Genomic DNA, 23,429 nt, shown 5'->3' on the forward strand with positions numbered 1-23,429 from the left:
CTCTCGGGGTCCCTGCCAGGCTATGCGCTGTCCAGGCCCGAGGCCGTGGCCCAGGCTGGCAGGGAGCCCCAGCTCTGCAGCAAGAGACACGGAGCCAGGCAGGGATTTCATCTTGGTCTCTGGTAGCTCATGTGCCCTTATCGAGCATTTTCATCATGAAACAAGAAGCCTCAGAAGATCCCAGAGGAGCAGAGGAGTGTCCCTGTCCCAGTGAGGCCCCTGCAGACAGGAGAGGAAATTAAGGGTGAAATTTGCTCCAGGAGCTGCTCTCCCACACCTCCCTGAGGAATACCTTAAGAAGTTCCCCAGTTGCCCCCCCAAATGCCACCTCACATCACAAGCCTGGCAGCATGGTGTCTCAGGCGGGGGGGGGGGGCGGTATCCCCTCCTGCCTGGCCCAGGACAGCAGCTGGAGCCAGCCTGGCCTGAAATCAGAAGGCTCTTGCTCCGCAATCAGCTGCCCGTCGCAGCATTCCAACGGTGCCCACAGCTCCCTGCCCCTTATCAGGGTGACATTTCTGGGCTGCGGGTGCCAGTGCCGGCCCTTCCCTTTGAGGAACCGCTGCAATCAGGCAATGTAATCCATTTCTCACTTGCATTTGGCTGCCAGGAAGAGAACAGGGGACTGTGTAATCGCTCTCCTCAGGATTAGATCATGAATCAAAGCTCAGCTCCTTGCTCCAGCCAGCCCTGCCAGGAATTGTCCGTTCTGATCCCAGAGCTCAGGGCGGGATCACGGAGGGCCCAAGCTGGGTCCAAGCACAGGGGTGCCCTGCCAGCAGGGGCTGTGAGGAACACGGTGCCCACCCAGCAAGGGTCAGAGTGAAGGAAGTCTCCACAGTGACCCAGGGCTCGTTTCACAGCTGGCCACAGCACCCTGTACCCACAGGAGCTCCTGGCCTCGTCTTGCCATGTCCCTTCTTGTCTCAACACAGGAGCTCAGGGAGGAGATGTCACCCAAACCTCATCTGTAGCTTTAACCCCAGGCAGATAACTTCCTCAGCCCACAGACCTCTCCTGCCTGCAAGTTAATCCCAACACATAAATTCGTCGAACTGAAACCACTCCAGCTCCCAACTTGCTCCATTAGATGAAAACCATCCTGGCATTTCCCTGACCAGCAGGATCTGCGTGTGCACGGCCTGATAGTGCCTTATCTCGGCACCGGCCCCCCGCGCTCCACCTTGCCCTGGCCAGAGAGCCCTAATCACCAAGGCCAGACGCAGCAGCTGCCTCCGAGCAGCCACGGCTGGAGGCTACCGCAGCTCCCCTGCGGGAATCACCTCCTCCAGCGAGCCCCTCCGAAGTGCCCCTGGGTGCTGGAGCCGGAACCGTGCCCACGGTGGTGCTACACGCCTGGGAGTGCAGAGGTTCGGCTCTGCTTTTTTAACTCTCTAACGCCCAACGTGAGAAGGGACTGACCCTGCTGCAGGGCGGGCAGCAGGCGAGGGGCCGCCGGGGGGTGGCCACTGTCCAGCGTGAGCACAGTCTCCAGGACCTCTCACAGGGCTCTGGGAGCTTCTGCAGCTCTCCCACTGGGCCGGAAGCATGGGGACAAGGTGGGAGTGACTGCTCCAGGTCATGGGACACCGTGGCCAGCAGCTGCCATGGTCTCAACAGTCCAATTACATCTCCCCCATCCCAGCCGCTCACTGGTGCACTTCCACAGCAGGGCAACTTCACATCAGCTCTGAGCTGGCTCTGGGGTCCCAACCCCATGACTACATCATGAAATAGTGAATAAATATAAGGAATATTGTGCTGAATAAAGATAAGGAAGCCAGTTTCAGAGGACAGTTAAAAGGCTCTGCTTCACCTGCAGGCAAGAGCTTATATTGCCATGAGCTACACATTACCAGCATCCCCCACAGAGGGAACAGCCAGGGAGGAGGAGCTCCATCCCTCCAGGGCAGCAGCTCCAGCCCCAGGGCCTGTCCCATGACCCCAGGCAATCACTGGCAGCATCTGTGGGCACCTCACTGCTGCAGTGCTGACATAGTGCCCAGTGTAGGAACTTGGTCCCATGAGGACCTCACAGGCATGGCTGGATGTGACCTTTCATAACCATCTGGGAGGGCATGGAAAAAGGCATTTTACACCATGTCCCTTCTGCCTCAGGAGGACAAACTCTTCTCTCCTGTGACTAAGTAAGCAACTAAGTAGGAAGCTAAAAAAAAGGGCAGAGAATGGCTGCCAGGAGCACCTTGGAAAGAAAAAGGCTGGGTTTAGGCTTATCTGATGTCACATCAGCCATTTCCTAAGGAGGGAACAAGCTTAATTAAGAACACAGCCTTGCCTCAAGGACAGGCAGGTTACAGCACACAGCTCGGAACACAGCGCAGGGAGGTCGGCACCACGCACAGAGAGCACCGAGCACAAACATCCTGGGGCTGCCTGCTGGAGCCTTGCTCTTTGGGATCAAACCCAGCTGCCATCAGGCACAGAACAGCCAGCACAGAGCACAGCTCACTGCTGGGGTGTGACAGCAGCAGGAGGGGAAGACACAGCAGCCAGAGTGGGAAGGAGTCCCTTGGGTGGCAGGAAGAGTCAGATCTTGGACATCAAAACAAGCCCAGGGCAGAGACTGGTGGTGGACAACTCCTGCAGAGACTTTCCTGGCTGGAAACACAGAGGGAGGTTCCTCATCCAACCAGTGAGCCCCGGTTTGAGCAGAGCCTGTGCCAGCTGCAGAGACACAGGCACTGCCTCTGCCAAAACATGCTGTGGAGCTCCCAGCACACGGCATGGCACAGCTTTCCCTTCTGCAGATGCGACTGGCAGCAAGCACAGGGAAGCTGCCACCAAGCCACCTCTGCATCACTAGCACCCCTCACCCCAGGGCTGCCACATCCAACCTCTGCCCTCAAACCCCACGACTTGGGTGGGGACTGAGCCCGGGCTGCTAGAACACACCAGAGCAGGGCCAGTGAAACCAGCCCAGACTGCCCCTGCAGCTCCAGAGGGAGCAGGCTGGCATGCTCAGGGCTGCTACACTTACCACAGGTTGTGCCAGCCCCTTGGCTCATGTAAGACATCCCAGTGCTCGTAGGGATAGTGGTGTCCAGGAAGGACTGGAGACTGCAATGGCTCAGCCTGTCAGTGACTAGGCACAAGTGCCACCAGTGCCTTTGTCCAGCACAGCAGCACTGCTGCACCAGCACAGAGAGCCCTGGGCACCAGCCCTCAGCTCCAGCTCCAGGGATGTGCTCAGATCAAGCCAGCACATCCCACCGAGCTCAGGTCAAAGGGCTCCTGCTCCAAAAAGGAAATCTCCTCATCTCCAGGTGCCACAAACTCAGCCTGGACTCCAACATCTTGACCATTGCCTACTGTTGACAGCAGCTGTCAGCAGCACTGCAGCTGAACCAGTGCCAGGTCACCCCCAAGGGCAGGAGGATCTGTTCAGCATGGACTGGGTGCAAGCACAACGTGCTGGGCAGCAGGCACACCTGCTCTGCTAGATCCTGAGAACAACACCACTCAACCTCATCATGAGTTGTCCCAGCAGGACCCCACCTCTGCCTGCAACAGGCTGAATGCTCAGGCAAAGTGGGAAAGGGGAGTGTGGTCTGTCCCAGCAGGGCCTCCCAGCCAGCAGGCACGGATTGAGAGGGCAAAGAATGCCCCCAGGCTGTGGTTCCTGACAAGTTTTCTGGGCACTTAGTGACCAGTGCTGAGAACCTGAAAACTTAAATGGAAGCCTCTGCCAGCTGCTGCTGCCCAGAGCCTGTGGGCTGTCAGTGGGCTGTCTGTGGAAAATGGAAGTGCACAATGCCCTGAAGCCAGGCTGCAAAGCCCCTCTTGCTCCACAGCTCTGCTGTGTGAAAAGAAGCATTTGTGGTGCCTGTGTCCTGCTCAGGGAGCGGCTCAGCAGGAACCCCCCAGCTCTGAGCACACTGCCATGATCCCCTGGGTGCAGCAAGGAGCCATGGCTGAGGGGCAGGAATGTGGCACACTGCTGGTTTGAAAAACCACGGATGGATGGGAACAGGCAGGCTGCTCTGCAACACAGCTCTTGCTTTAATTACTCCAAAGTGATTCCTAGCATCCACCTGCCCTGCTGTGCAGCTCTGCATCCCTGACCCTGGGATCTGCCACAGCTCAGCAGCCACAGCGAGCCCGGTGCTGCCTTCCACCTGCCTGCCCACGCTGCAGACGCTGGGTGCCAAAGCCACAGCAGGCAGGAGGAAAGGAGGAGCCTGCTGGGGCCCAGCTCAACCAGCTGCTGAGAGGTTGCCCTGTGGCCCTCACAGGGATGGTGACTGGCAGCAGCAGTCACAACTTTTTACTTCTGGATGGTGCCTCTCAGAGCTGCCTCGAGCAGCTTTAGCCTTCCAAACACAATCAACAGGGAGAGAAGACAGATGGATGACCTCTGGATGTTCCTAACAAGTCACATTTTGGGAAGGCTTCATGGATTCTCCTTACCCCAGGAACCCCCCCGAATGTGTGGCTGCTTTGCAGTCACAGCTTGAAGCCTGGCCAGGAGGTGAGCCTTCGCAGCAAGAACTGCTTCAGCAGCTGGGGGAGAGGAGAAGGGACTCTGATCAGAAGAACTTGACGCCTCGGCCGTCATCCAGTGTGATAATTTCAGCCTTGTGCTCTTGCTGCAAGGCTTGAAGGGCACGGAGCAGCATGGTCTCATCCAAGCCGTGGAACTCTAGGGAAGAGCAGAGATCCCCATCAATAAGAGAAAAATCACAAACAGGCTCCCAAAGTTCAGGCAGTGGTGGCAGCAGAGCAGGCAGCTCTGAAGAGCAGGTTTCCGACTCTGCCACCACAACACCATGGCAAACCCAGAGCTGTGGCCACAATAATGAACTCATCCCTATGCTGCTGTGCCAGAAACACAGCCTGAAGGTCACAGCCAGAAGGGAAGCAGTCACAGCAATTTCAAAGGCAGCACAGAAGATGGGCACAAAACCAAAACACTCTGCCTCACGCCAGACAAAGCACTGGGGGAACTTGCGTGGTGCAAGGAGGTTTGAGACACAAAGAGAGATAACAAAGGAAGATTTGATGCAAAGCCTTAAAAAAACCCTTCCAAGGTGTCTGGCAGCAGTGAGCACTGTGAGCTTCTGCAGGCCACTTCCAGACGTGAGGCACAACACACGGGCTGAGCCTGGCTCGGGCCAAGCATGCTCTGACAGCCTGCTGCAGAGCCCCAGGGGTGATGTTACCTTCGTTCTCTGTGTCGTCTCCACTGACCAGCTCATACAGCGTGAACACAGAGTTGGTCAAACCGTTCTTCAGCACCTGCAGGCAGAAAGGCAGCAATGGCAAACCTCAGTCCTGCGGTTTCGTGCCCTGGGCACCACCACTCACACAGCTCAGTGCAAGCAGACAGCACCCAGCAAGCAACCACACTCCAGAAACACTCTGGGATAGTGGAGAGTCAGAAAACGATGCCCAAAGAAACTCAGAGGGTTCCTTCCCCAGCCCCTTTCTGCCCACGTGTTTACAACAAGGACTGTGCCAGCCGAAGGCAGCACTGCTCTGTCCTCACTACAGCCACCTGCAGCAGAGCAGGAGACCACATCCTCTGCTCCAGCTGCACCTTACAGGAATTAAAAGCTGTTAACATCTCTACACTTCTCTGCAACAGAGAGAAATGGAAGAGGAAAGGTAAAAGCAGCGAGGGAACAAGAGAAAAATACTGCAGTGGTCTTTTGTCAGGATCAGAACCAACAGCACCAATCCTGCTGGACAGGTGAAGCCTGAGCTGTAAGCAAGGCTGCTCCCAAGTTCTCACCCACTGATAGATGAGTTTCCCCCACTCTTCAGGTCTCCTCCACATGATCAGAAAACTGGTTTTGTTCTTATCTAACCATTCCAGATTCCCTAAAATCAACAGGGAAAAGGTATTTAATCACAGCACAGGTCTACAGCAGTGATCATACTTGCAGATCTCGTGACACATTTTTATGCCCACAGGTAGCTCCTGGGCCTCACCGTGCAGCTTCTCACCCCAACTTGCTGAGTGTCCCCAGGGGTACCGAAAGCATTCCCCTTTCGACTCCCTCCCCCTCTCCCACCCCGGCTTAACCCGCCCCTAGAGCGCAGGGAAGGCAGCTCCAGGCAGCGGCACCGACCCTGGCCGGTGTCTCCCATCCCTCCTGCCCTGCTAGCTGAGGGTCGGGCACTGGCCGGAGCAGACGGATGGACGGAAGGACAGACGGCACCCACCGTTCTTGCGGAGCTCCTCCAGCACCACCTGGATGGACTCCAGCGGGAGCTTCCCTGGGCGCGTGTTAAGGAGCAGTCACCGAGGGCGGGAGGCGGCGGGAGGCGGCGGCAGGCGGGGCACGGGGCAGCGGGGCCGGGCCCCAAAGGATACGCTGCAGGCGGTGGTTGGCGAAGAGAGGACTGTCCTGGGCCTCCCGCACCGTCATGGCCGGCAGCCGCTGCTGCTGGCTGTAGGCGAGCGCCAGCGCGCACCAGGCCGAGAGCTGCTTCTGCCGCGTCTCGCCGTTGGGCTGCAGCCTGCGGGGCTCCGCTCAGCGCCGGGCCGCGACCGGGCACAGCCGGCCCCGCCCCACCCCGCCCCGCCCCTTCCCCCGTGCCCCGGCGCCCGGCCCCGGCTCCCCCGCCCGGCCCCCGCTCCCCCCTCCCGCCCGGTGCCGGTGCCGCCCCGCGCTCACGTGAAGAAGGGAGGGAAGCTGTACTGCCAGGGCCACGCGAAGCTCATCGCCGCCACCGGAATCGCCGCCGCCGCTTCCCGGCCCTCCCACCCCGCTTCCGGCCCGCCCGCCCCGGGCCCCCGCCAGGCCCCGCCCCTGCTCGGTCCCGCCCCTGCGGAGCCCCGCCCGGCCCGGTGCTTGCTGGTTGCCCGCCGTCCCGTTCCGGTGCCCGGCTGGGCGCGTTGCCCGCGGAGCCGTGCGGGGCTCCCGCCGCGCCCGGTGCCGCCCCGAGGCCATGCCGGGGCGCTACTGGCAGCGGGAGTAGGGCTCGGGGGCGGTGGCGGGAACGGAAGGAAGCGAGGGCAGAAGAACCAGCGCCAAGCGGGGTTTGGAAGCATTTAATCCCCAGCGGGGGAGGTCTGAGCTGCCAAAGCCACAGCAGAACCCGGGAGCTGATGTCGAGAGCCCCCCAGGGTGCCCGGTGGTCCCGGGGCTCGGGGCCGGTGAGGCAGCGCCCGGGCGCAGGACCCGCTGTGCCGGCAGCAGCCGCGGGTGCCCGGGCAGCAGCGTTACGGCTGCGCCTTGCCGTCCTTGCTGCGCCAGATGACCAGGGTGACCAGGAAGGGGATGAGGCAGATGGGGGCGATGATCATGGCCAGAAGCACGTCCTCGGGCGGGTCGAAGTAGACCTGGTGCTGCAGGCTGCAGTTGTGGAAGTAGCGATGGTGGCTCTGGAAGATGTACTGCTCGGCCAGCGCATTGGGGTAGCCATAGTGCAGGTCGTCGGCCCAGCCCTCCAGGCAGTGCTGCAGAAAGCTGTAGGGCCTAGGGACACGAACAGGCATGTGCAGGGGCACAGGGTGGCTGTGGGGCACCAGAGCCACAGACACTCGGGTGGCCCCAGGCCTCTCTCATCCTAGCAGCACCTCTTAGACTGCCGAGGGCTTGGCCTGCCCCAGCCAGCTCCATGATTCTGGGTCCTTCAAGCTGGGGACTGGTGACTGCCCAAGCTGGAGCTCTGCCCAAGGCCTCTGCCCCCCAGCAAACCCTTTCTGCTACCTTGGGAGCTGCTCTGCTTGCATGGCCCAGGGACAGAGGACAGAATGCCCCACCAAAGAGTCCCCATATGTGGCTTCCCCAGTGCCAGTCAGAGCTCCTGCCCACCGTGCCCCTACAGTGCTGCCCAGGAGTGCTCTGGCTGTCCCACTGCCCCATACCTGCTGATGACCTTCCATTCGCACAGCTCCGCCGCTGTCACGTTCCTCATCATGTCAACAAAGTACTCCCAGCACTTGTATGTCATGTTGGTGTACATCTCCTCTGCAGGGCAACAGTGCTGAGAGCTGGCACCACACCCGTGCTCAGCTCAGGCCAGTGGGGAGAACACAGGCACAGTGTGGGGCCAGACCCCACAGCATCTCTGAGGAGGAGATGCCCAGGAGCACAGCAGGAGGGCAGCCTGCTGCCAGATGCCCCCACTGTGGCCAGTGCCAGGGAAGGCTCTGTGGCACAGGCTGGCTACTTGGGGGATGGACAGAGAGCACACAGCCAGGAAAAAGGGGGAGTCACCCTGCAGGGCAGATCTGGTGCTGGCAGGGCATTGTCAGCCCCACAGCACTGCCTGGCCCTCATGAAGCCCCAGCACTTACCCACGAGCTGGGCAGTCACTGTCCAGTTGAATACAGCCACGGGAGGACTCGTACTGGCATCCTGGCTGAAGCCCTCCACGTTGGCACCTGTGTGGCAGAGCCCAGTCCCCAGGAGTGCTGGGGAGGGGAGGGAACAGGGTCAGCAGGGGTGGGCACTGGCCAGGCCTCTGCAGAGGCTGGGGTCTGTGGGAGAGAAATGGTTTTAGGTGTCCCTAGGAGGTGATGGATCCAGCAGTCAGGGTGCAGGAATTGTGCTGCCTGGACCCCAGGCAGGAGCTATGGGGATGGGGCCAGATAGGCTGTTGGCAGCTGCCCAAGGTGTTGGAGGGACTGTCTGGGGGCTGCGAGCCCTGGGCTGTGGGTCACAGCATGGGGACAAGCTGTGCCCCTAAGCTTTAGGGAGCCAGCAGAGGCTGCCCCCACCCCCACCCCAGCTCCCTGGGCAGCTGCATGGCCACCACCACAAAGGGCTGGGGCAGGAAGAGGAAGCACTGGGCATGGCACAGCACTGCCAGAGAGCCCCTCTGCCCACCATCTGTCACACACCCAGCACAGCCCTCCGTGGGCACGGGGTATGTGCCTCCTCTGTCCCACCAACCATTTGCCCGCTGCCAGAGCCACTGAAGCCCCCATGGCCCAAGGAAACCGCCCCGTCTATCTTCTACCCTTGTTTGAGGGTCTGCAACACAGGGCAGAGATGCCAGTGGCACGGTGAACAACCCGGGTGGGCCCTGCCTGGACTGCTCGTGCAGAGCTCTGGCACAGCCATGCCAGGCTGGCGCCGTGCCGGGCTGGGCTGAACCAAGACCCCGGCCCCGGGCCCCATGCACAGGAGGGCGGCTGTGTGTTAGGGGTGGTGCCAGGCACGGAGCCTCCCGCCACCGGCAGCCGCGGCCCCGGGGCTGCCCCCCGCGCACTTACCCCAGAGCAGCAGCAGCCCTCGGGAGAGGCGGCCGGAGCCCGCCTGCGCGCACGGTGCCATCCTGCGGAATCCTGCCGGCTAAGGACCGGACAAGTATTTCAATGGGAATAACAGGAAGCAACTCCTTTCCTCTGACAGGGGCAGTTTGACTACAGGAGACGCGTGAAAAATGAGATTGCTCAGCGCGGTTTAAAGCGGCTCTCCGGGCGGGACCCCGGCCCCCGCGGGCATAGCTCCCGCGCCCCGCTGCCCGGGCATCCCGCACCTCACCCGGAGGCTCCGCTCCCCGCACAGCACGTCCAGTTTTACGAGGCCGCTATTTGTTTACTTGTGTATTTCTCTTTAATCCTGTCTGGGCTGGGTTGTGAAATCCCTCGTCTCCTGCGTGGAGGGCAGGCAGCCCGGAGCCGAGGGGAGTGGACGGGGAAGCGTAATGTCCCCGGACAAGCGCTGCCGCCCGGCGCGGGGGCGGCGGGAGCCCACGGTCCCCACACCACGGCGTGTAGGTCCCCCCCCGGCACCTGCCCCACGGCCGGTGACAAGGACCGGAGGGCAGTGGTGTGACCCACCCGCGGGTGCAAGGCCGACAGGCAGGGAGGTCGGGAGCCTTGGCCGGCGCTGCCAGTCGTCAGCCCTGATGCCCTCCTCCTGCACTGCCCAGCTGGCAGCCTCCCGTCTCTGCTGAAGCCTCTCGCTCCTGGCACAAATCCTACCTGTGGGTCTGCACGCCCCCACCGAGGACCACCTCAGCCCCACGGGTCTGTGGTTTTTATGCCCGAGGACCAAGCTGAGGCCGGGTGAGCTCAGTGCACCTCCGGTCCAGGCACAGTACGAGCCCAGCACTTCCCCTTTAACGGCCTGTGCAGAGCGTGAACCGGGGTGGGGTGAAGTCCAGCTCGAAGGGACCCTCCCTACTGCGGAAAAACGACCTTGCCGGTTTCCCGCTGCCGGGACACGTCCGACAGAGCTTCCCTGGCTGCGGCAGCTGCGACTCCAGGGCACTGTGGGACCCTTCATGGGCGAGTGGCCACATCTGGAAGCCATCAGGTTCTGGCGTTCTGGGGGCTGCAGGGTCAGAGCCCCCGGTCCGGCTCTTTGGTGGAGTCTCTGGCAAGGCGGTGGGAGCCTCTGCCAGGGAGACACCCAATGATTTCAGAGTGGCTCCTCCTGGGGCATCCGCAGGGACAGGCAGGGACAGGATGGGCAAGGACAGGACAGTGGTTACCTGCCAAGGCCACCAGCCTGGTGTGGCCAGTACTCCCTGCCAGCCCCCGCCCCGGGGTGCTGAGGAAGGTGCTTGGCCCGTACAGTGTCATGATCCTAATGCTCCTCCACCCGGGGCAGACTCGGGCATCTGGAGCCTTGAGCGCAGGAAGGGCTAGGGAGCTACGACCAAGCAGGACAGAGAAACAGGTTCTGGACCCTCTCTGAGGACTCACTGTGCCCGAACTCAGGGATGTCTCCGTGCAGACCCCCGGCCGAGGGTCTAAACTGCTCTCACCCCGCGGGAGCAGACGGAGGAGCAAGCAGCAAAGCATCCGCACCCCGACGAGCATCCTCCTGCCGCCGAAATCGCTGCGGACAGGCTGGGGCTGCGCCCGGGGATTTATCCCGGTGCCCAGCCCGACCTAGCGCTGCCCGAGCCAGTGCCCGAGGAGATCGGGAGGACGCTGAGCCCTCGCCCCGGCTGACTCAGCGAAGCCCCGAAGGCGTCAGATACGGGCCCGAGTGGGCTGAGGGCATGAGCCAGCCCTGTTCGTCCCCAGCAGTCACACCCGGCCCCCCGACCGCTCAGTGGAATGGAACCGCCGCCTCGGGACAGCCCTCAGTCCCTGACCGGCGGTGCCTGCGGTGAAAGACGGGGCTCTCTCCAGGACAGGACCCGACACCGCCCGCTCCCCGCCGACTGGGCCCCCGGAGCAGGAAGGCCGCTTCCTGCCCGGCGCCACCGCAGGAACTCGGGGCCCGCCTGCCCGCGGGGCCCGACTCCGCCATCGTCTCGCAACGGCCTATGGGACGGCTCTGCGGGGAACGCGGCACCGGCGGGTCGGTCTCCCCCAGGCCTGGAAGGCGGCAGCACCGGGGTGGTGAGGGGCAACAACCCCACCATGCGCTTCCCGTGGGACCCGCCTGTGCCCGCAGCAGGACCGGAACGGGCTGGGGAGAGCCCGCGGGGAGACGGGGCCGGGTGCACCCGAGTATGGGCGGGCATCGGGGCGGGCTGGGCACCGGGCTCGTTCTCCGCAGCCGGTGCGGGAGTTCACTGGGCTGAAACGAATCTACCCGAGTCCTGCTGGCTCGAGTCCAGGCCCAGCGCTGCCCGACGCCCGCTCGCCCCGGCGGGGCAGCGTCGTGAGGTCCCGGCCGGTGCCGGTACCGGCGGGGGCGGGGCGGGGCGGGCGCGAGGCGGCGCAGGCGCAGTGGCGCAGGGGCGCGCGGCCTCCCGCGATGGCCGAGGAGTGAGTGCGGGGCGGGGGGCTGGGGCAGCCCCTGGGGGGCGGTAGGGTTGCCGCGGCAGCGGCTGGGGCCAGGGGCGGCTGCAGTTGTGCGGGGTGGCTGGGCTAGGACCCTTCTACCCTGCTCCCCGGCTTCGGTTGGCCCCGGCCCGCTCCGGTGCGCGTCAGCGGCGCAGCCGGGCTGCAGCCCCCGGTAGGAGCCGGTGCTCCGTGCTGTCGCCGTGCCAGCCGTGCGGCTGCGCTCGGGCCCTGCCGGGAGCTCCCGGTACCATCACGGTCTGCTCCTGGGCGCTGCCCGCGGTGGGGTCGCGGGGCTTGGCGGGGCGGGAGCGGCCGGGTCCCGGGCACGCCGCGGACGGTGTCTTCCAGCTCCCCGGGCTTCTCGGTGCGCTCGGTGCCGGGGCTGTCCCGTACAGTACGGACGCGTGTTCGCGCAGTTGTTTAGCCCTGGTGCCTGTAAATCCCCAGGGACTGTCGGGACTGGAGTCTCCGTTCTGAGGTATTTGTACTTTATGTACTTGTAGAAAAATGGAGATGGCCACTCCTGCCACGTCCAAGTGCATCATGTACTGGAAGAGAAAAGTCAAGTCTGAGTACATGCGGCTGCGGCAGCTCAAGAGGTTCCAGGCGAACATGGGAGCCAAGGTGAGGACAGGACCTGCCAGCCCCAGCTGGGGAGTCTCGGTGTCCTGAAGGCTCTGATGGAGCTGGCAGCTGTCGGCTGGGAGTTTCTGCGAGTGGCTGAGCTGTGCTTTGGGAATTGCTCAGCTGTGTTTGAGTTCAGCCTGGGTGAGCTGCAGGAGATGCTGCTCCTCACGCTGTGTCTGCCCTGTCCCTTGCCGAAGTGCTGGGGTAGCTGCAGCAAGAGGAGTCCTTTCCACTTGTTCTTTCCCTGCCTGGCCCCCTTGGTGCTGGTGGGTCCAGGTCACTGACTCTGGCACTGTGCTCCTTGGCAGGCAGGGGTTTGGAAGAGGTCAGCTGGGATCAGGCATTGTCAGGAGCTGCTGGCTGTTGGACACATTTTCAGCACAGTTTTGTACTGAGACTGAATTTAATTAGAAATCCTTCTAATGAGCATCAAGCACTTGAAGTGCTCTGCCCTGCATGCATTGTGGTACTCGAAACAACCTCCCAGGAGGGTTTTGGTGTTCTCAGAGTGGGATCTGTTAAATCTCGAGTGCTGCTTTGTCTCGTTCCAGGCTCTGTTTGTGGCCAACTTTGCAAAGGTTCATGAAAAGACTCAGCTGCTGAATGAAGACTGGAAGAAGCTTCGAGTCCAGCCAGTGCAAGTGATGAAGCCAGTCAGCGGGCACCCCTTCTTGAAGCAGGTCTGGGCAGGAAAAGTGCACAGCAGCGGCAGGAAGGGCTAGAGCCAGGGCTTTGCAGGGAGCTGTGAGGATGTGAGGTCCATTTTTGTGTGTGCTGTCCTTTGTCAGTGCCAGGCAGTGCCTCCTACTCTCCTGGGCTGCAGAAATGGGACAAAACTCAGACCCCAGAGGCTTTTCCTGTGGCAGAGTCCCCGAGAGGGGACACAGGACTTCGCTGTGTTTGTGATTTCCCCCTGGTTGCGACTACCCCTGGGGTGGTTTCCTCACTGTCCTCTCTGTACTCTATTCCAGTGCACCGTGGAGAGCATTTTCCCAGGGTTCCCAAGCCAGACATTGTACATGAGGACCCTGAACACAGTGGCACTGGTGCCCATTATGTACTCCTGGTCCCCTCTCCAGCAGAACTTCATGGTACGTAGGAGGGCTCTGGCTGGTGTCGTTTGCTACGCAGCTGTTTGTTGTTCTTAGCAGTGTGTTCCTCCGAGCCTCGGAGACGCTGCTGCTCTTCTCTAGCACAAATTGCACTTTCAGGGGTCAGAGTTGTGCTGCTGGCGTGGGATAGTGATGAGATGTTGGTGTTGTGACATCTGAGGCTGGGCTTGGCTCTGTGCTGCCTGTGGGTCAACGAGCAGGAGCTGCCCTGGGCCCTCGCCAGCATCCTGAGGCCTGTTGGGTTTCTTCCAGGTGGAGGATGAGACTGTGCTGTGCAATATTCCTTATATGGGGGACGAGGTGAAGGAAGAAGATGAAACTTTCATTGAAGAACTGATTAACAACTATGATGGGAAGGTGCATGGAGAGGAAGGTAACGTGGTCCAACAAAGCAGAGAGAAGGTTCTGGTTGCTCAGAGTGCTCTGTGTGTGTGTGGTGTGATTTCCCACCTGGGGAGTGTGGATGGTGGTGGCAGTCCCAGAAACTGGCTGACATCTCTGTGTTTTAGAAATGATTTCAGGGTCAGTCCTCATCAGTGATGCTGTGTTCCTGGAGCTGGTGAATGCCCTGAATCAGTACTCGGACGAGGAAGAGGAAGGACACAACGATTCTGAGGTTAAACAGGAGGATGGAAAAGAGGAGCTGCCCATCACAAGGAAAAGAAAGAGAATTGCAGTGGAAGGTGAGTTTGGCCACAGGAGTTGCATCTGTGTTGCTCACATTTCCACCCTGTCCTGCCCACTTAGCTGGGCACAGATCTCCTGCCATTGCTTCTGGTTGTGTTGCTGAGGGCAGTGACCAGCCTGGCAAGGTCTGGTAGGTGGTGAAAAGCAGAGGGGACATTGTTCATTCTCACTGTCCCCTGTGGATGAGTCATCTGGGAGAGCTTTCCATGGTAAATGAGCCAAGTGCTGGGCTGTTACCTGAGGTCTTGAAGTGCTGCTCTGACAAGTGCCTGTCAGTGAGGTCTGATTTTGCTGTCAGGCAGAGGCAAACCTCTTGGATGCCTTCCAGCCCCATTCTCCTTGTAGTAGTCTCCATCCCCCTCTCCTGTGGCACTTGGAGTTCCTGTTGCATGGGGGATGCCCTGGTTTGTGGCACTTTCCCGTGTCCTGTGTGACCTTAGGAATGCTGACTGGCAGTGCTTGGTCTTTGCTGCGTGTGGGTGTCACAGACCGCAGAGTCTTGTGCGCATGTAGAGCGTCACCGGCAGCCCCGAGTGAGAACGAGCAGGGATGGCCCTGGAGGTGTGGTCAGAGCTCCCACCCATGCCCTGTGCTGCTCAGCAGGCACAGGGAGAGAGCTTTCTCTCTTCTGTGTGGGCCACATTGCTGCCCTTTAAAATCCAGCCCCAATCTTCAGATCCAGTCCTGCACGCTGCTGGAGTGGCTCTGTGGAAGGAGGGGTGCTGAGTTCTGCCTCTCCCTCCCTCAGGTACTAAGAAGTGCTCCAAGAAGAGGTTTCCAAACGACATGATCTTCACTGCCATCTCATCCATGTTCCCTGAGTATGGCTTCCCTGACGACATGAAGGAGAGGTAGAGACTCTGCCCAAGTTTCTGGTGGCTTTCCTAGCAGCAGCTGGGCTCTGGGTTTCAGGGAGCAGCGCTGTGCTCTGAGCACCATCAGCAGAGCAGGTCTAGAGTCAGAAACTTCAGCCCCAAGGTGCTGTTGCCAGGGTCCTGCCGGCCAGGTGCCGCATCCCCGCTCAGGGACCCACCCCGCGTGGGTGCTGTGTGTGTCCCAACAGGTACCGGGAGCTGACAGAGGTGTCCGACCCCAACGTGCTGCCACCGCAGTGCACGCCCAACATCGACGGCCCCTGCGCCAAGTCGGTGCAGCGGGAGCAGTCCCTGCACTCCTTCCACACCCTGTTCTGCCGGCGCTGCTTCAAGTATGACTGCTTCCTGCACCGTAAGTGCTCCGCAGACCTCCCTGCAGCCCTTCCCTCTCCCATGTGCTCCGTGCCCAGTGCCCGAGCTGCGCTCTTAGAGGGTGCTGCCTCCCTGGAGTCTGCCGCAGGGCCGTGGCAGCTGGCAGGGGCACAGAAGCCTTCTGCAGAGGTGGCTTCCTCTCTCCCCTCCAACGGGCAGGAGAGTGACCTGCGTGGCCGTGCCCTTGCTCACTGCTGTCCAGCACGCCGTGCGTGAGGCTCCTGGCAGGCTGTGCCAGCACCCTGCCACCATCAGGCTCTTGCTTTGCAGAAGCTCGTCAGGGAGAGGCATGAATGTTCCACTCCAAAGCCCGGACATGCCCCTGTGTTTTGTTGCCTCACTGGAACATACAGCTTCATCTTAGTCAGGCTGCTGCTGTTTGTGCAGCAAAAGCCTTTTGGACCCTGGTTAGCTGTGGGAGCTGCTGCTTCCCAGGCCTGAGGGTTTCTTTGGGAAGCCACAGGACTCACCCCAGTGAATTATTTATTAAAAGATATGATATTAAGGCCATGTGGTGGTTTTGTTTCAGTCTGGAAGCAGGGTATCTCTTTATGGCCTCCCCAGCGTTCTGCCATTGTTGCTGAGTCCTGCCATGGGCCAGGTCCTGCACACTGCTCCCCGCTGCCAGGCACTTGCTGCCCGCATCAGGGCCCTGCTGCCCTTCGCTGAGCTCCTGCTGCCCCTGCTCCTTGCAGCACGGGGGGAGGCTCCTGGGGGACGTAACAGTAAAGATAACTTGTTCCTCTTTCAGCTTTTCACGCCACTCCCAACGTCTACAAACGAAAGAACAGAGAGACCAAGATCGAGCCTGAGCCGTGCGGCGCCGACTGCTTCCTCTGGCTGGTAGGTCCCAGCGGCACTGCCTCTGCCACCACCACCTGGCTCTGTAGAGCTCTGGGTCCAGATCACCACTCTGATGAATTTTCAGGATTAGTTCTGATTGCCACCAGATCCAGGGGAGCAGAGATCCCAGTGCAGACCTTCAGATGCCTATTTTAGCAGATCTCCAACCAAGACTGATCTCACAGCCAGCACAGGGTCATGACAGATTATTGCTCTGCAGTCAGAGCAGTGTTTGAAGAATGGAGCCCGGTTTAAAGTGCTGGGGAGGGAATGCAGCATTCCTGGGGAAGGCTGTAACTGTGTTAAAGATGGTCCTTGGGTAGTGCAGCAGGGTGAGAGCTGGCTGCAGGGGGCAGGGTGTGCTGGGGGGTGGTCAGCTGAGTGTGCCCTGGGGAGCTGTGAGACTGCAGCAGAGGCAGGGCCAAGAGAACTTTGTTGCCAGGGCACAAGACAGGGGAGCAAACTGCAGTGCCAGCTTCAGGGAGCCTCTTCCAACTGGACAGTGATGCCAAAGGAAGCAAAGCAGGAATGTATGGCATGGGCAGTGGGCAGGGCCTGAGTGGTTGATGGAGAGACCACACGTGGTGGATCTTCCACCCTGTCCTGGAGGTGGCAGGGCAGGACTTGTCCTAGGGCCTGTGGAGAAGCCTTTCTGTGTTCCTGGTCGTCTGCCACCCGTGCTGTGTTCTGCTCTGGCTGCAGGAAGGGGCCAAGGAGTTCGCTGCACTGCACAACCCCCGGTCCAAGTGCTCCGGGCGGCGCCGCCGCAGGCACCACCTGGTGGCAGCTTCCTGCTCCAGCACCGCAGCGTCCGGCGCGGCGGAGACGAGGGAGGGCGACAGCGACCGCGACACGGGCAACGAGTGGGCCTCCAGCTCCTCGGGTACGGTGCCAGGCTAGAGACACCCCGTGCCCTCCAGCGGGGTGAGGACAGTGGCAGCCTGCAGCCGGGGCTCTCCCTGACTCCCCTCTGCTCCCACGCAGGGCTGTGGAGTTGGGGTTGGCAGAGTTGGTGTCCCCAGCTGGGCTTAAACAAACACGAGGGACACGAGGCCCTGCCCTGCTGTGTTTCTCTGCCCTCTCCCGGGAAGGAGGAATGTTGCCAGGCAAAGAGAGAGCTTTGCTGGGACCTGCAAATCCAAGAGCCCTCAGCTCTGGGCACCTTGCCTGCCTCTGTGCCAGGAAAGTGCCTGGGCAGTGCCAGCCCCTGCTGTGGCACAGAACAGTGGGCAGGGAGCTCTTGAGGTTGGGGCTTGTCATGGACCTGCCAGGGACGAGTTCTTCCTTGATGCTACAGAAGAACTGTGAGCTTCCTCCTGCCATGCTGGGGGCAGTGGTGTTGGCCAGGGCAGCGTGAGCTCCTGGCAGGCTGAGGGCTCCCCTGTGCCTGGCTGGGGTGTCCCTCATCCTCAGGCCTCTCTGGTGCTGGCTGTGGAGCTCAGCCCTGGGCCAGCTGTGCACAGGTGGCAGAGGGGCTTTGGTCCTGCCACCCCAGCTGGTACCAGCACTGGGCTGTCTGACTGGAGGCAGAAGCCTGGGGCAGGAGCACAGTGTGGGGCTGCTGGGAGGGGGTGAGGTGTCAGGCACTGCAGGGGCCCTCTGCCCTTGGAAGCTGTGATGTGTAGGTGCTGTGTTTGGCCTGACCCTGCCTTCCCTGCCAGAGGCAAACTCCCGCTGCCAGACCCCCACCAAGCAGAAGCTGATCCCAGCCTCCTCCCAGCTGTTCACGGTGGAGACTCCACAGGAGCCGGTTGAGTGGACAGGCGCTGAGGAGTCTCTCTTCCGTGTCTTCCATGGGACCTACTTCAACAACTTCTGCTCCATTGCCAGGCTGCTGGGCACCAAGACCTGCAAGCAGGTGGGTGCCTGGTGAGGGCAGGCCCTGCAGTGCCCAGCCTGGGGGCAGGAGCAGGGCTTTGGCTGCTGCTTGTCTGTTGTTTTCTCTGCCTCGGGGAGTGCCTTGCCTCAGCCCTTCTGGGGCTGGTGTCACTTTGCAGGGGTGCTGCTCTGCAGAGCCAGCTCCCCATCTGCCTCCAGTGCCTGGTCTGGGGCTGGGCACACTGGCAGGGCAGCTGCACTTGGCACGTGTGGCCAGTGAAACTGGGAGCAGAGCTGCCTGCATACTGGCTCCGGGACTGGGACCCCCTTGTGTGCTTGCTGCACTCTATTGGTGCTTGAGACAAAGGCAGCCTGAGTGCAGTGAGCTGGGCTCTGCCCTGGCCCTGTTCCCCACAGGTCTTTCAGTTTGCTGTCAAGGAGTCTCTCATAACCAAGCTGCCAACCAATGAGTTAATGAATCCGTCCCAGAAGAAGAAAAGGAAGCACAGGCAAGTGCTGGACAGCCCTGCTTGGTTCTTTAGATGCCACCTGGTCCACTGCTGTGTGCCTGCACATCCCTGGTAATCCCCATCTGGCTCCCATCTGCGCACATCCTGCTGTCGCATGGAGCTGCTGGCTGGGGGCTGCCCCCTGGCCTGGCCCCCACTGCAGTGGCTCTGCAGCTCTGCACTCCTGCATCTGGGCTCAGCCCCGAGCAGAGGTCCCATGCCTACAGCAGGGCTGGTGCTGCTGTCTCCATACTCAGTGCAGCCTTGGGCTCAGCTCCCTGCCTTGTAACCTACTGCTTGTGTGCTGATCCCAGTGTGCCCAGCATTAGTCTGGCTCTAGCAGTTGCCTTAAATAACTTCTGCTGTAGCTGCTTCATTTTGCCTTCCCCTGCTCTAGAGCTGCTGGTTATTAATTCATGCTGCTGCCAGGCAGCCTGGCATCAGCCATCTCCTGCTGCACTGCTTGGTGCTGCTGAGCCATCTGGGCAGCTCTTCCTGGCCAGGCTCACGTCCCCTCTGACCCTCCCTGCTTCTCTTCCAGGCTGTGGGCTGCACACTGCAGGAAGATTCAGCTGAAGAAAGGTACTCAGGGAGTTAGCACGTTTCCAGCTCCAGAGCCCTGGGCCTGCTGCTGTTAAACCTCTGCAGTGTGCAGCTCCTACCTCAGGCACTTCTCCTGTTGCAGACAATTCACCTACCCAGGTGTACAACTACCAGCCCTGCGACCACCCCGAGCACCCCTGTGACAGCTCCTGCCCTTGCATCATGACCCAGAATTTCTGTGAGAAGTTCTGCCAGTGCAACCCAGACTGTAAGGAGCAACCTGGGGCTCTGGGGTGGGAAAGCAGCCACCAGGGGAGAGTGCAGGGCTGGGGTTCGCTGCTTTATTCTTGCACTCGCTGCCCTGTGCAGCTGCAGCGTAGCAGTCAGTAAAGTCCACAGGGAGCCTGCTGCATGCTGCCTGTGGGCAGCTGGGACATGAGCTGGATGCTCATCCATGTGTCTGCATCCAGCATCAGCAACCACGGGTGATGCCTCTGGGGTCATTGCAGCTCCAGGGTGCCCATGCTGCCCCTCTCACCATGTCTTGGTGTGTGTCCTGGTGACTTCAGGAGGCAGCAAGGTGGCCTGGGGGCTTCTGTCTGCTGCCCAGAGCAGGATGGACATAGAACTCTTTGCCAGCCCAAAGGCATCTTGCACCTTCCCTTTGGCAGCAGGCTGGTGAGCAGGCAGCGTGGCCTCGCTCACAGACAGGCTCTGTCCTGTGCCTGTCCAGAGAGGAAACTTGGCACAGGAGGAGCCTTGGAAGGGCCAGGGCACTGCATGGCTCCCCTGTCCCCTGCAAACCCTGGTGGTGCTGAGCCCTGGGCCGTGCTGCTGCAGGTCAGAACCGCTTCCCGGGCTGCCGCTGCAAGACGCAGTGCAACACCAAGCAGTGCCCCTGCTACCTGGCCGTGCGCGAGTGTGACCCAGACCTCTGCCTCACCTGCGGTGCCTCGGAGCACTGGGACTGCAAAGTGGTGTCCTGCAAGAACTGCAGCATCCAGCGTGGCCTCAAAAAGGTACTGAGAGTGACTGGGCTCGGGGGCAGCCAGCAAACAGCTCCTGCTGCAGGAGGAGTGGGGAGGCACCGGCAGCTGCATGACTGTGCCCAGGCACTACCCAACCTAAGGGTGGGTGGCTCTGCTCTGCTGCCCTTGGCTCTGCCCGTGCCCAGGCTATGTTGGGAGGCTGTGGGCCTGCTGACCATGACCTCTTCCCTTCCACCTTGGCTCCAGCATCTGTTGCTGGCGCCGTCGGATGTTGCTGGCTGGGGCACCTTCATCAAGGAGTCCGTGCAGAAGAATGAGTTCATCTCCGAGTACTGTGGTGAGGTCAGTGCCCTGCCTGTGCCAGCACTGCAGTGGTGACATCAGTGCCCTGCCCATGCTGCAGTGGTGGGGTCAGTGCCCTGCCTGCACTGCTGCTGCATGCTTGGAAGGCTGCATTTTGGGACCCACCTGGGTACCTCTAGGCCCTCCACTGTGCACACAGTGTTGTGTGCATGCTGCTCCCTGGGAGCCCAGCTCTCATCTCTGCTCCTTCCCTGGGAGTCCTGAGGAGCTCTTGTGGGGCAGGAGGGCAGGGGCTGGGCGAGCTGCTGCTGGCCCCACGTGCCTCATGGCCTTCTCCCTCCAGCTGATCTCGCAGGACGAGGCTGACCGGCGGGGGAAGGTCTATGACAAGTACATGTCCAGCTTCCTCTTCAACCTCAACAATGGTGATTGCCTGCAGCTCTGTGGCGGGGGGAGACTGGGCCTTGGTGGTGGGCTGGTGGCCAGGTGGGTGGCCTCAGGCCCCTGGAGCCACAGGCCTGGCCTTACACCCTACCTTTCTCCTTTGTTTCAATAGATTTTGTGGTTGATGCCACACGCAAGGGAAACAAGATCCGCTTTGCCAACCACTCGGTGAACCCCAACTGCTACGCCAAAGGTGAGGTGCCCTGCCCAGGCAGGCCTCAGCCAGGGGTGGCTCTGGGGTCCTGCTCAGCTCTGGGACTGTGAGAGATTTCCTGAGCTCTCTGAGCCTGTGGGAACAGCAGAACTTCAAAGTCCTGGCCAGAGCCTCCTCTCTGCAGCAAATCCTGCCCTTGCTGCTGAGGGTCTCACTCAGCACTGCGGTGACCCTGCCCTTGCGAGGAGGGACAGCTGCTGGAGGGCAGCTGGGGTTCCCTGGGGAGCACCCCCTCCTGCTGGGCAGGGCCTCAGGTACCCCCTGGGGGTGCTCAGGCAGAGCAAACATGCTGTGAGACCTGGCCTGAGTCAGAGCTGTACAGCTCTGGTGTTGTTTCTCTGGTCGCAGTGGTGATGGTGAATGGAGACCACCGGATAGGGATCTTTGCCAAGAGAGCCATCCAGGCTGGGGAGGAGCTCTTCTTTGACTACAGGTATGCAGGGAGCAGCCAGCTGGGCCTGGGGCACAGGGCAGACCCCACTGCCTGTGCAGACGTTTGTGGGGAGCTCAGGAGGTCATTCCAGCAGCCATGGTGCCCCTCTCTTGTAGGTACAGCCAGGCAGATGCCCTGAAGTACGTTGGCATAGAGAGGGAGACAGACATCATCTAGGCTCCATGGGGGGCGGCTCAGCACTCCTCACTGCTGCACCTTGTTAGTGACGCCAGGTTTGCTTCATGCTGCCGTGACTGCTGCTGTCCTCTTGCTGTGTGTGTCACAAGTGCTGCTGTCCCTCCAGATGCCCAGAGAGAGGCCTGGGGCAGGAGTGTGAGTGGCTGCTGCCAGGGTGGCACCTCTGCCAGCCCAGGGAGGGCAAGCTCAGAAGTGCTGTACTGCAGGCAGTCTCCTGGGCTGGAGCCTATGGGCCAAGGCAGCTGGGGCTGGAGGAAAGCTGTGGTGCAGGAGGAGAGACAGTCAGACACAAATGCTTAGTCTCCTCCATTGTCTCCTGATTGCTGGAAGAACAAAAATGCACCAAGACCGTGGGGCATGGCTGCGGCAGAGGGGCTGGTGGTCCCCTCCAGCCCTGTCCCCTGGCCTTGGGTGTTACCTCCTGCTGTCTGTCCTGTCCTGTTGATAAGGATGGTGAAAGGGTTGGAAGCCATAGAGATGTGGATGCAGGGGTCCTTGGGCCCCAGGCTGCTTCATTGAGGCCATTTCCTCTCTGCCCCAGCTGGCTGGGGGAGGGAGATAGCCTGGCCATGGCTGGCCTGGCACGATGCCTGAGGAGGGGAGAGCAGCACTATGCAAAGTCACTTTGGGTAGGGACATCACTGAGCTGCTTACAGATGATGTTGTGGGGCACAAGAGGAGTGGAGGCAGCAGGACCTCGAGAGCCTGAGGAGGTCCCTCCGGCCTGTGACGTCTCTCGGGGCTGTGGGGTGGCTGTGCAGCTGTGTGGCCCTTCTGGGGCTGCAGCCTGGATGCTTCTGCTGGACAGTTTTGGGGCTGTGGCCTGGGGAACTCCCCTTGTGTGGCTAGGGCTGCACCCAGAGCAGGAGCTAGATCTTGGCTACCTTCTGCTTCCCACCAGGCACTAGCAGGAGTGGTCACCTCCATCCTCCTCTGTCAGGACAGTCCCTTGTAGGAGGTACTGAAGACTACAGGAGCCAGCAGAGTGGGTACCCATGGGGCAAGAGCCTTTCCTTGCACAGGACCATGGGGATGGTGTTGTGCCAAGGTTTGGACAGGGCACAGCAGAGCTGCTGCTGCTGCCTGTGGGGACCCAGGGAAGGCTCCTCAGAAAACTGCCATGGAGATTCTGATGCTGGCCCTGGAGATAAAGGGGGAGAGCTCTCTGGCAGGGTGAGGTTCGGCCTTAGCACTCCATGCAAAAAGAAACAGAAGCACTTTAAACTGATCCTGGTTGGCCAGCAGCTGGGCCCTGTGTGGTGTGCAGGGGGGGGCAGTGTTTAGGGGCATTGCACAGAGGTGAGCAGTGCCCTGGCCTAGCCCTGTGGTCCTTGAATGTAGAGAGGTGCTGGGTCTGCCCTGCCCTCCCTGGCACAGTCCTGCGCCATGCCTTTCGCCGTCCTCTCATCCTTCCTGCTGTCTGTGACTCCGTCCTGGGGCTTGGGGGTCTGGAGCAGCACTTACAACCCCAGCACCTGCCTGAGCCCTGCTCCCTGGCACCTGGCTTGCCCCAGCCTGCTCTCAGCTCAGTGTCCTCTGCCACTTTGGCCATATCTGCACTATGCCAGGCTTGTGTCTGTGGTTCGGTGATGGTGAAAATGCACTTTACAAATACTGTGGCTTGTAGCCTTTGTCATAATAAAGTGGTAGCAAATATCCTCCCCGGGCTTGATGACCTCTGTGACCACAGGGAGCAGGTGGCAGCGGCCCTTCCCTGCTTGTCCTCTGCCTAGCTGCTCCCTCCATGGCCATCGGCACCCCGCAGCGCAGCCAGGCTCAGGAGCCGCCCGAACC

At 61.0% G+C, this 23,429-nt stretch overlaps 3 protein-coding genes across 4 annotated transcripts; 1 reads left to right on the forward strand and 2 right to left on the reverse strand.

Moving 5' to 3' along the window:
- Window positions 1-4,002: 4,002 nt before the first annotated feature.
- VPS25 (vacuolar protein sorting 25 homolog) lies at window positions 4,003-6,730 on the reverse strand. Its single transcript, XM_068166977.1, has 6 exons — window positions 6,642-6,730; window positions 6,338-6,483; window positions 6,187-6,240; window positions 5,753-5,841; window positions 5,181-5,256; window positions 4,003-4,660 (listed from the first exon to the last, which is right to left on the reverse strand). Exons 1-6 carry the CDS (start codon window positions 6,686-6,688, stop codon window positions 4,548-4,550), a joined length of 525 nt encoding a protein of 174 aa, XP_068023078.1. The 5' UTR covers window positions 6,689-6,730; the 3' UTR covers window positions 4,003-4,547.
- A 273-nt stretch (window positions 6,731-7,003) lies between these two features.
- RAMP2 (receptor activity modifying protein 2) lies at window positions 7,004-10,021 on the reverse strand. 2 transcript variants are annotated; one of them, XM_068167085.1, is made up of 5 exons: window positions 9,905-10,021; window positions 9,191-9,269; window positions 8,270-8,386; window positions 7,838-7,940; window positions 7,004-7,445 (listed from the first exon to the last, which is right to left on the reverse strand). In XM_068167085.1, the coding sequence occupies exons 2-5, from the start codon at window positions 9,249-9,251 to the stop codon at window positions 7,190-7,192; spliced, it is 537 nt and encodes a 178-aa protein (XP_068023186.1). In that variant the 5' UTR covers window positions 9,252-9,269; window positions 9,905-10,021; the 3' UTR covers window positions 7,004-7,189. The 2 variants fall into 2 exon arrangements, with proteins under 2 accessions (XP_068023186.1, XP_068023185.1); XM_068167084.1 differs by having other exon boundaries at window positions 9,191-9,340.
- A 1,596-nt stretch (window positions 10,022-11,617) lies between these two features.
- Window positions 11,618-23,293, forward strand: EZH1 (enhancer of zeste 1 polycomb repressive complex 2 subunit). Its single transcript, XM_068167083.1, has 20 exons — window positions 11,618-11,650; window positions 12,172-12,292; window positions 12,847-12,975; window positions 13,267-13,386; window positions 13,660-13,780; window positions 13,917-14,090; window positions 14,843-14,945; window positions 15,158-15,321; window positions 16,093-16,184; window positions 16,887-17,067; window positions 17,846-18,042; window positions 18,420-18,511; window positions 19,053-19,093; window positions 19,197-19,322; window positions 19,895-20,073; window positions 20,290-20,385; window positions 20,690-20,771; window positions 20,903-20,983; window positions 21,353-21,437; window positions 21,554-23,293. Exons 1-20 carry the CDS (start codon window positions 11,640-11,642, stop codon window positions 21,612-21,614), a joined length of 2,256 nt encoding a protein of 751 aa, XP_068023184.1. The 5' UTR covers window positions 11,618-11,639; the 3' UTR covers window positions 21,615-23,293.
- The last annotated feature ends 136 nt before the right edge of the window (window positions 23,294-23,429 follow it).

Source organism: Melanerpes formicivorus, unplaced genomic scaffold, assembly GCF_026170545.1.
Source record: "Melanerpes formicivorus ecotype bairdi unplaced genomic scaffold, bMelFor1.0.p_v2 SCAF_112, whole genome shotgun sequence".
NCBI lineage: Eukaryota > Metazoa > Chordata > Aves > Piciformes > Picidae > Melanerpes > Melanerpes formicivorus.

Excerpts from the sequence above, each read along its gene's own strand:
- EZH1 (XM_068167083.1), top strand. Across the intron at positions 14,091-14,842 it reads AAAGAGAATTGCAGTGGAAG|GTACTAAGAAGTGCTCCAAG; the intron begins GTGAGTTTGGCC and ends TCCCTCCCTCAG. Across the intron at positions 16,185-16,886 it reads CCGACTGCTTCCTCTGGCTG|GAAGGGGCCAAGGAGTTCGC; the intron begins GTAGGTCCCAGC and ends CTCTGGCTGCAG.
- VPS25 (XM_068166977.1), bottom strand. The coding sequence starts at position 6,688 with ATGAGCTTCGCGTGGCCCTGGCAGTACAGCTTCCCTCCCTTCTTCAC. Across the intron at positions 6,484-6,641 it reads AGCTTCCCTCCCTTCTTCAC|GCTGCAGCCCAACGGCGAGA; the intron begins GTGAGCGCGGGG and ends GGAGCCCCGCAG. Across the intron at positions 5,842-6,186 it reads GGAGGAGCTCCGCAAGAACG|GGAATCTGGAATGGTTAGAT; the intron begins GTGGGTGCCGTC and ends TGTTGATTTTAG.
- RAMP2 (XM_068167085.1), bottom strand. The coding sequence starts at position 9,251 with ATGGCACCGTGCGCGCAGGCGGGCTCCGGCCGCCTCTCCCGAGGGCTG. Across the intron at positions 8,387-9,190 it reads AGGGCTGCTGCTGCTCTGGG|CACTCCTGGGGACTGGGCTC; the intron begins GTAAGTGCGCGG and ends TCCCCTCCCCAG. Across the intron at positions 7,941-8,269 it reads AGTGACTGCCCAGCTCGTGG|AGGAGATGTACACCAACATG; the intron begins GTAAGTGCTGGG and ends GTTGCCCTGCAG.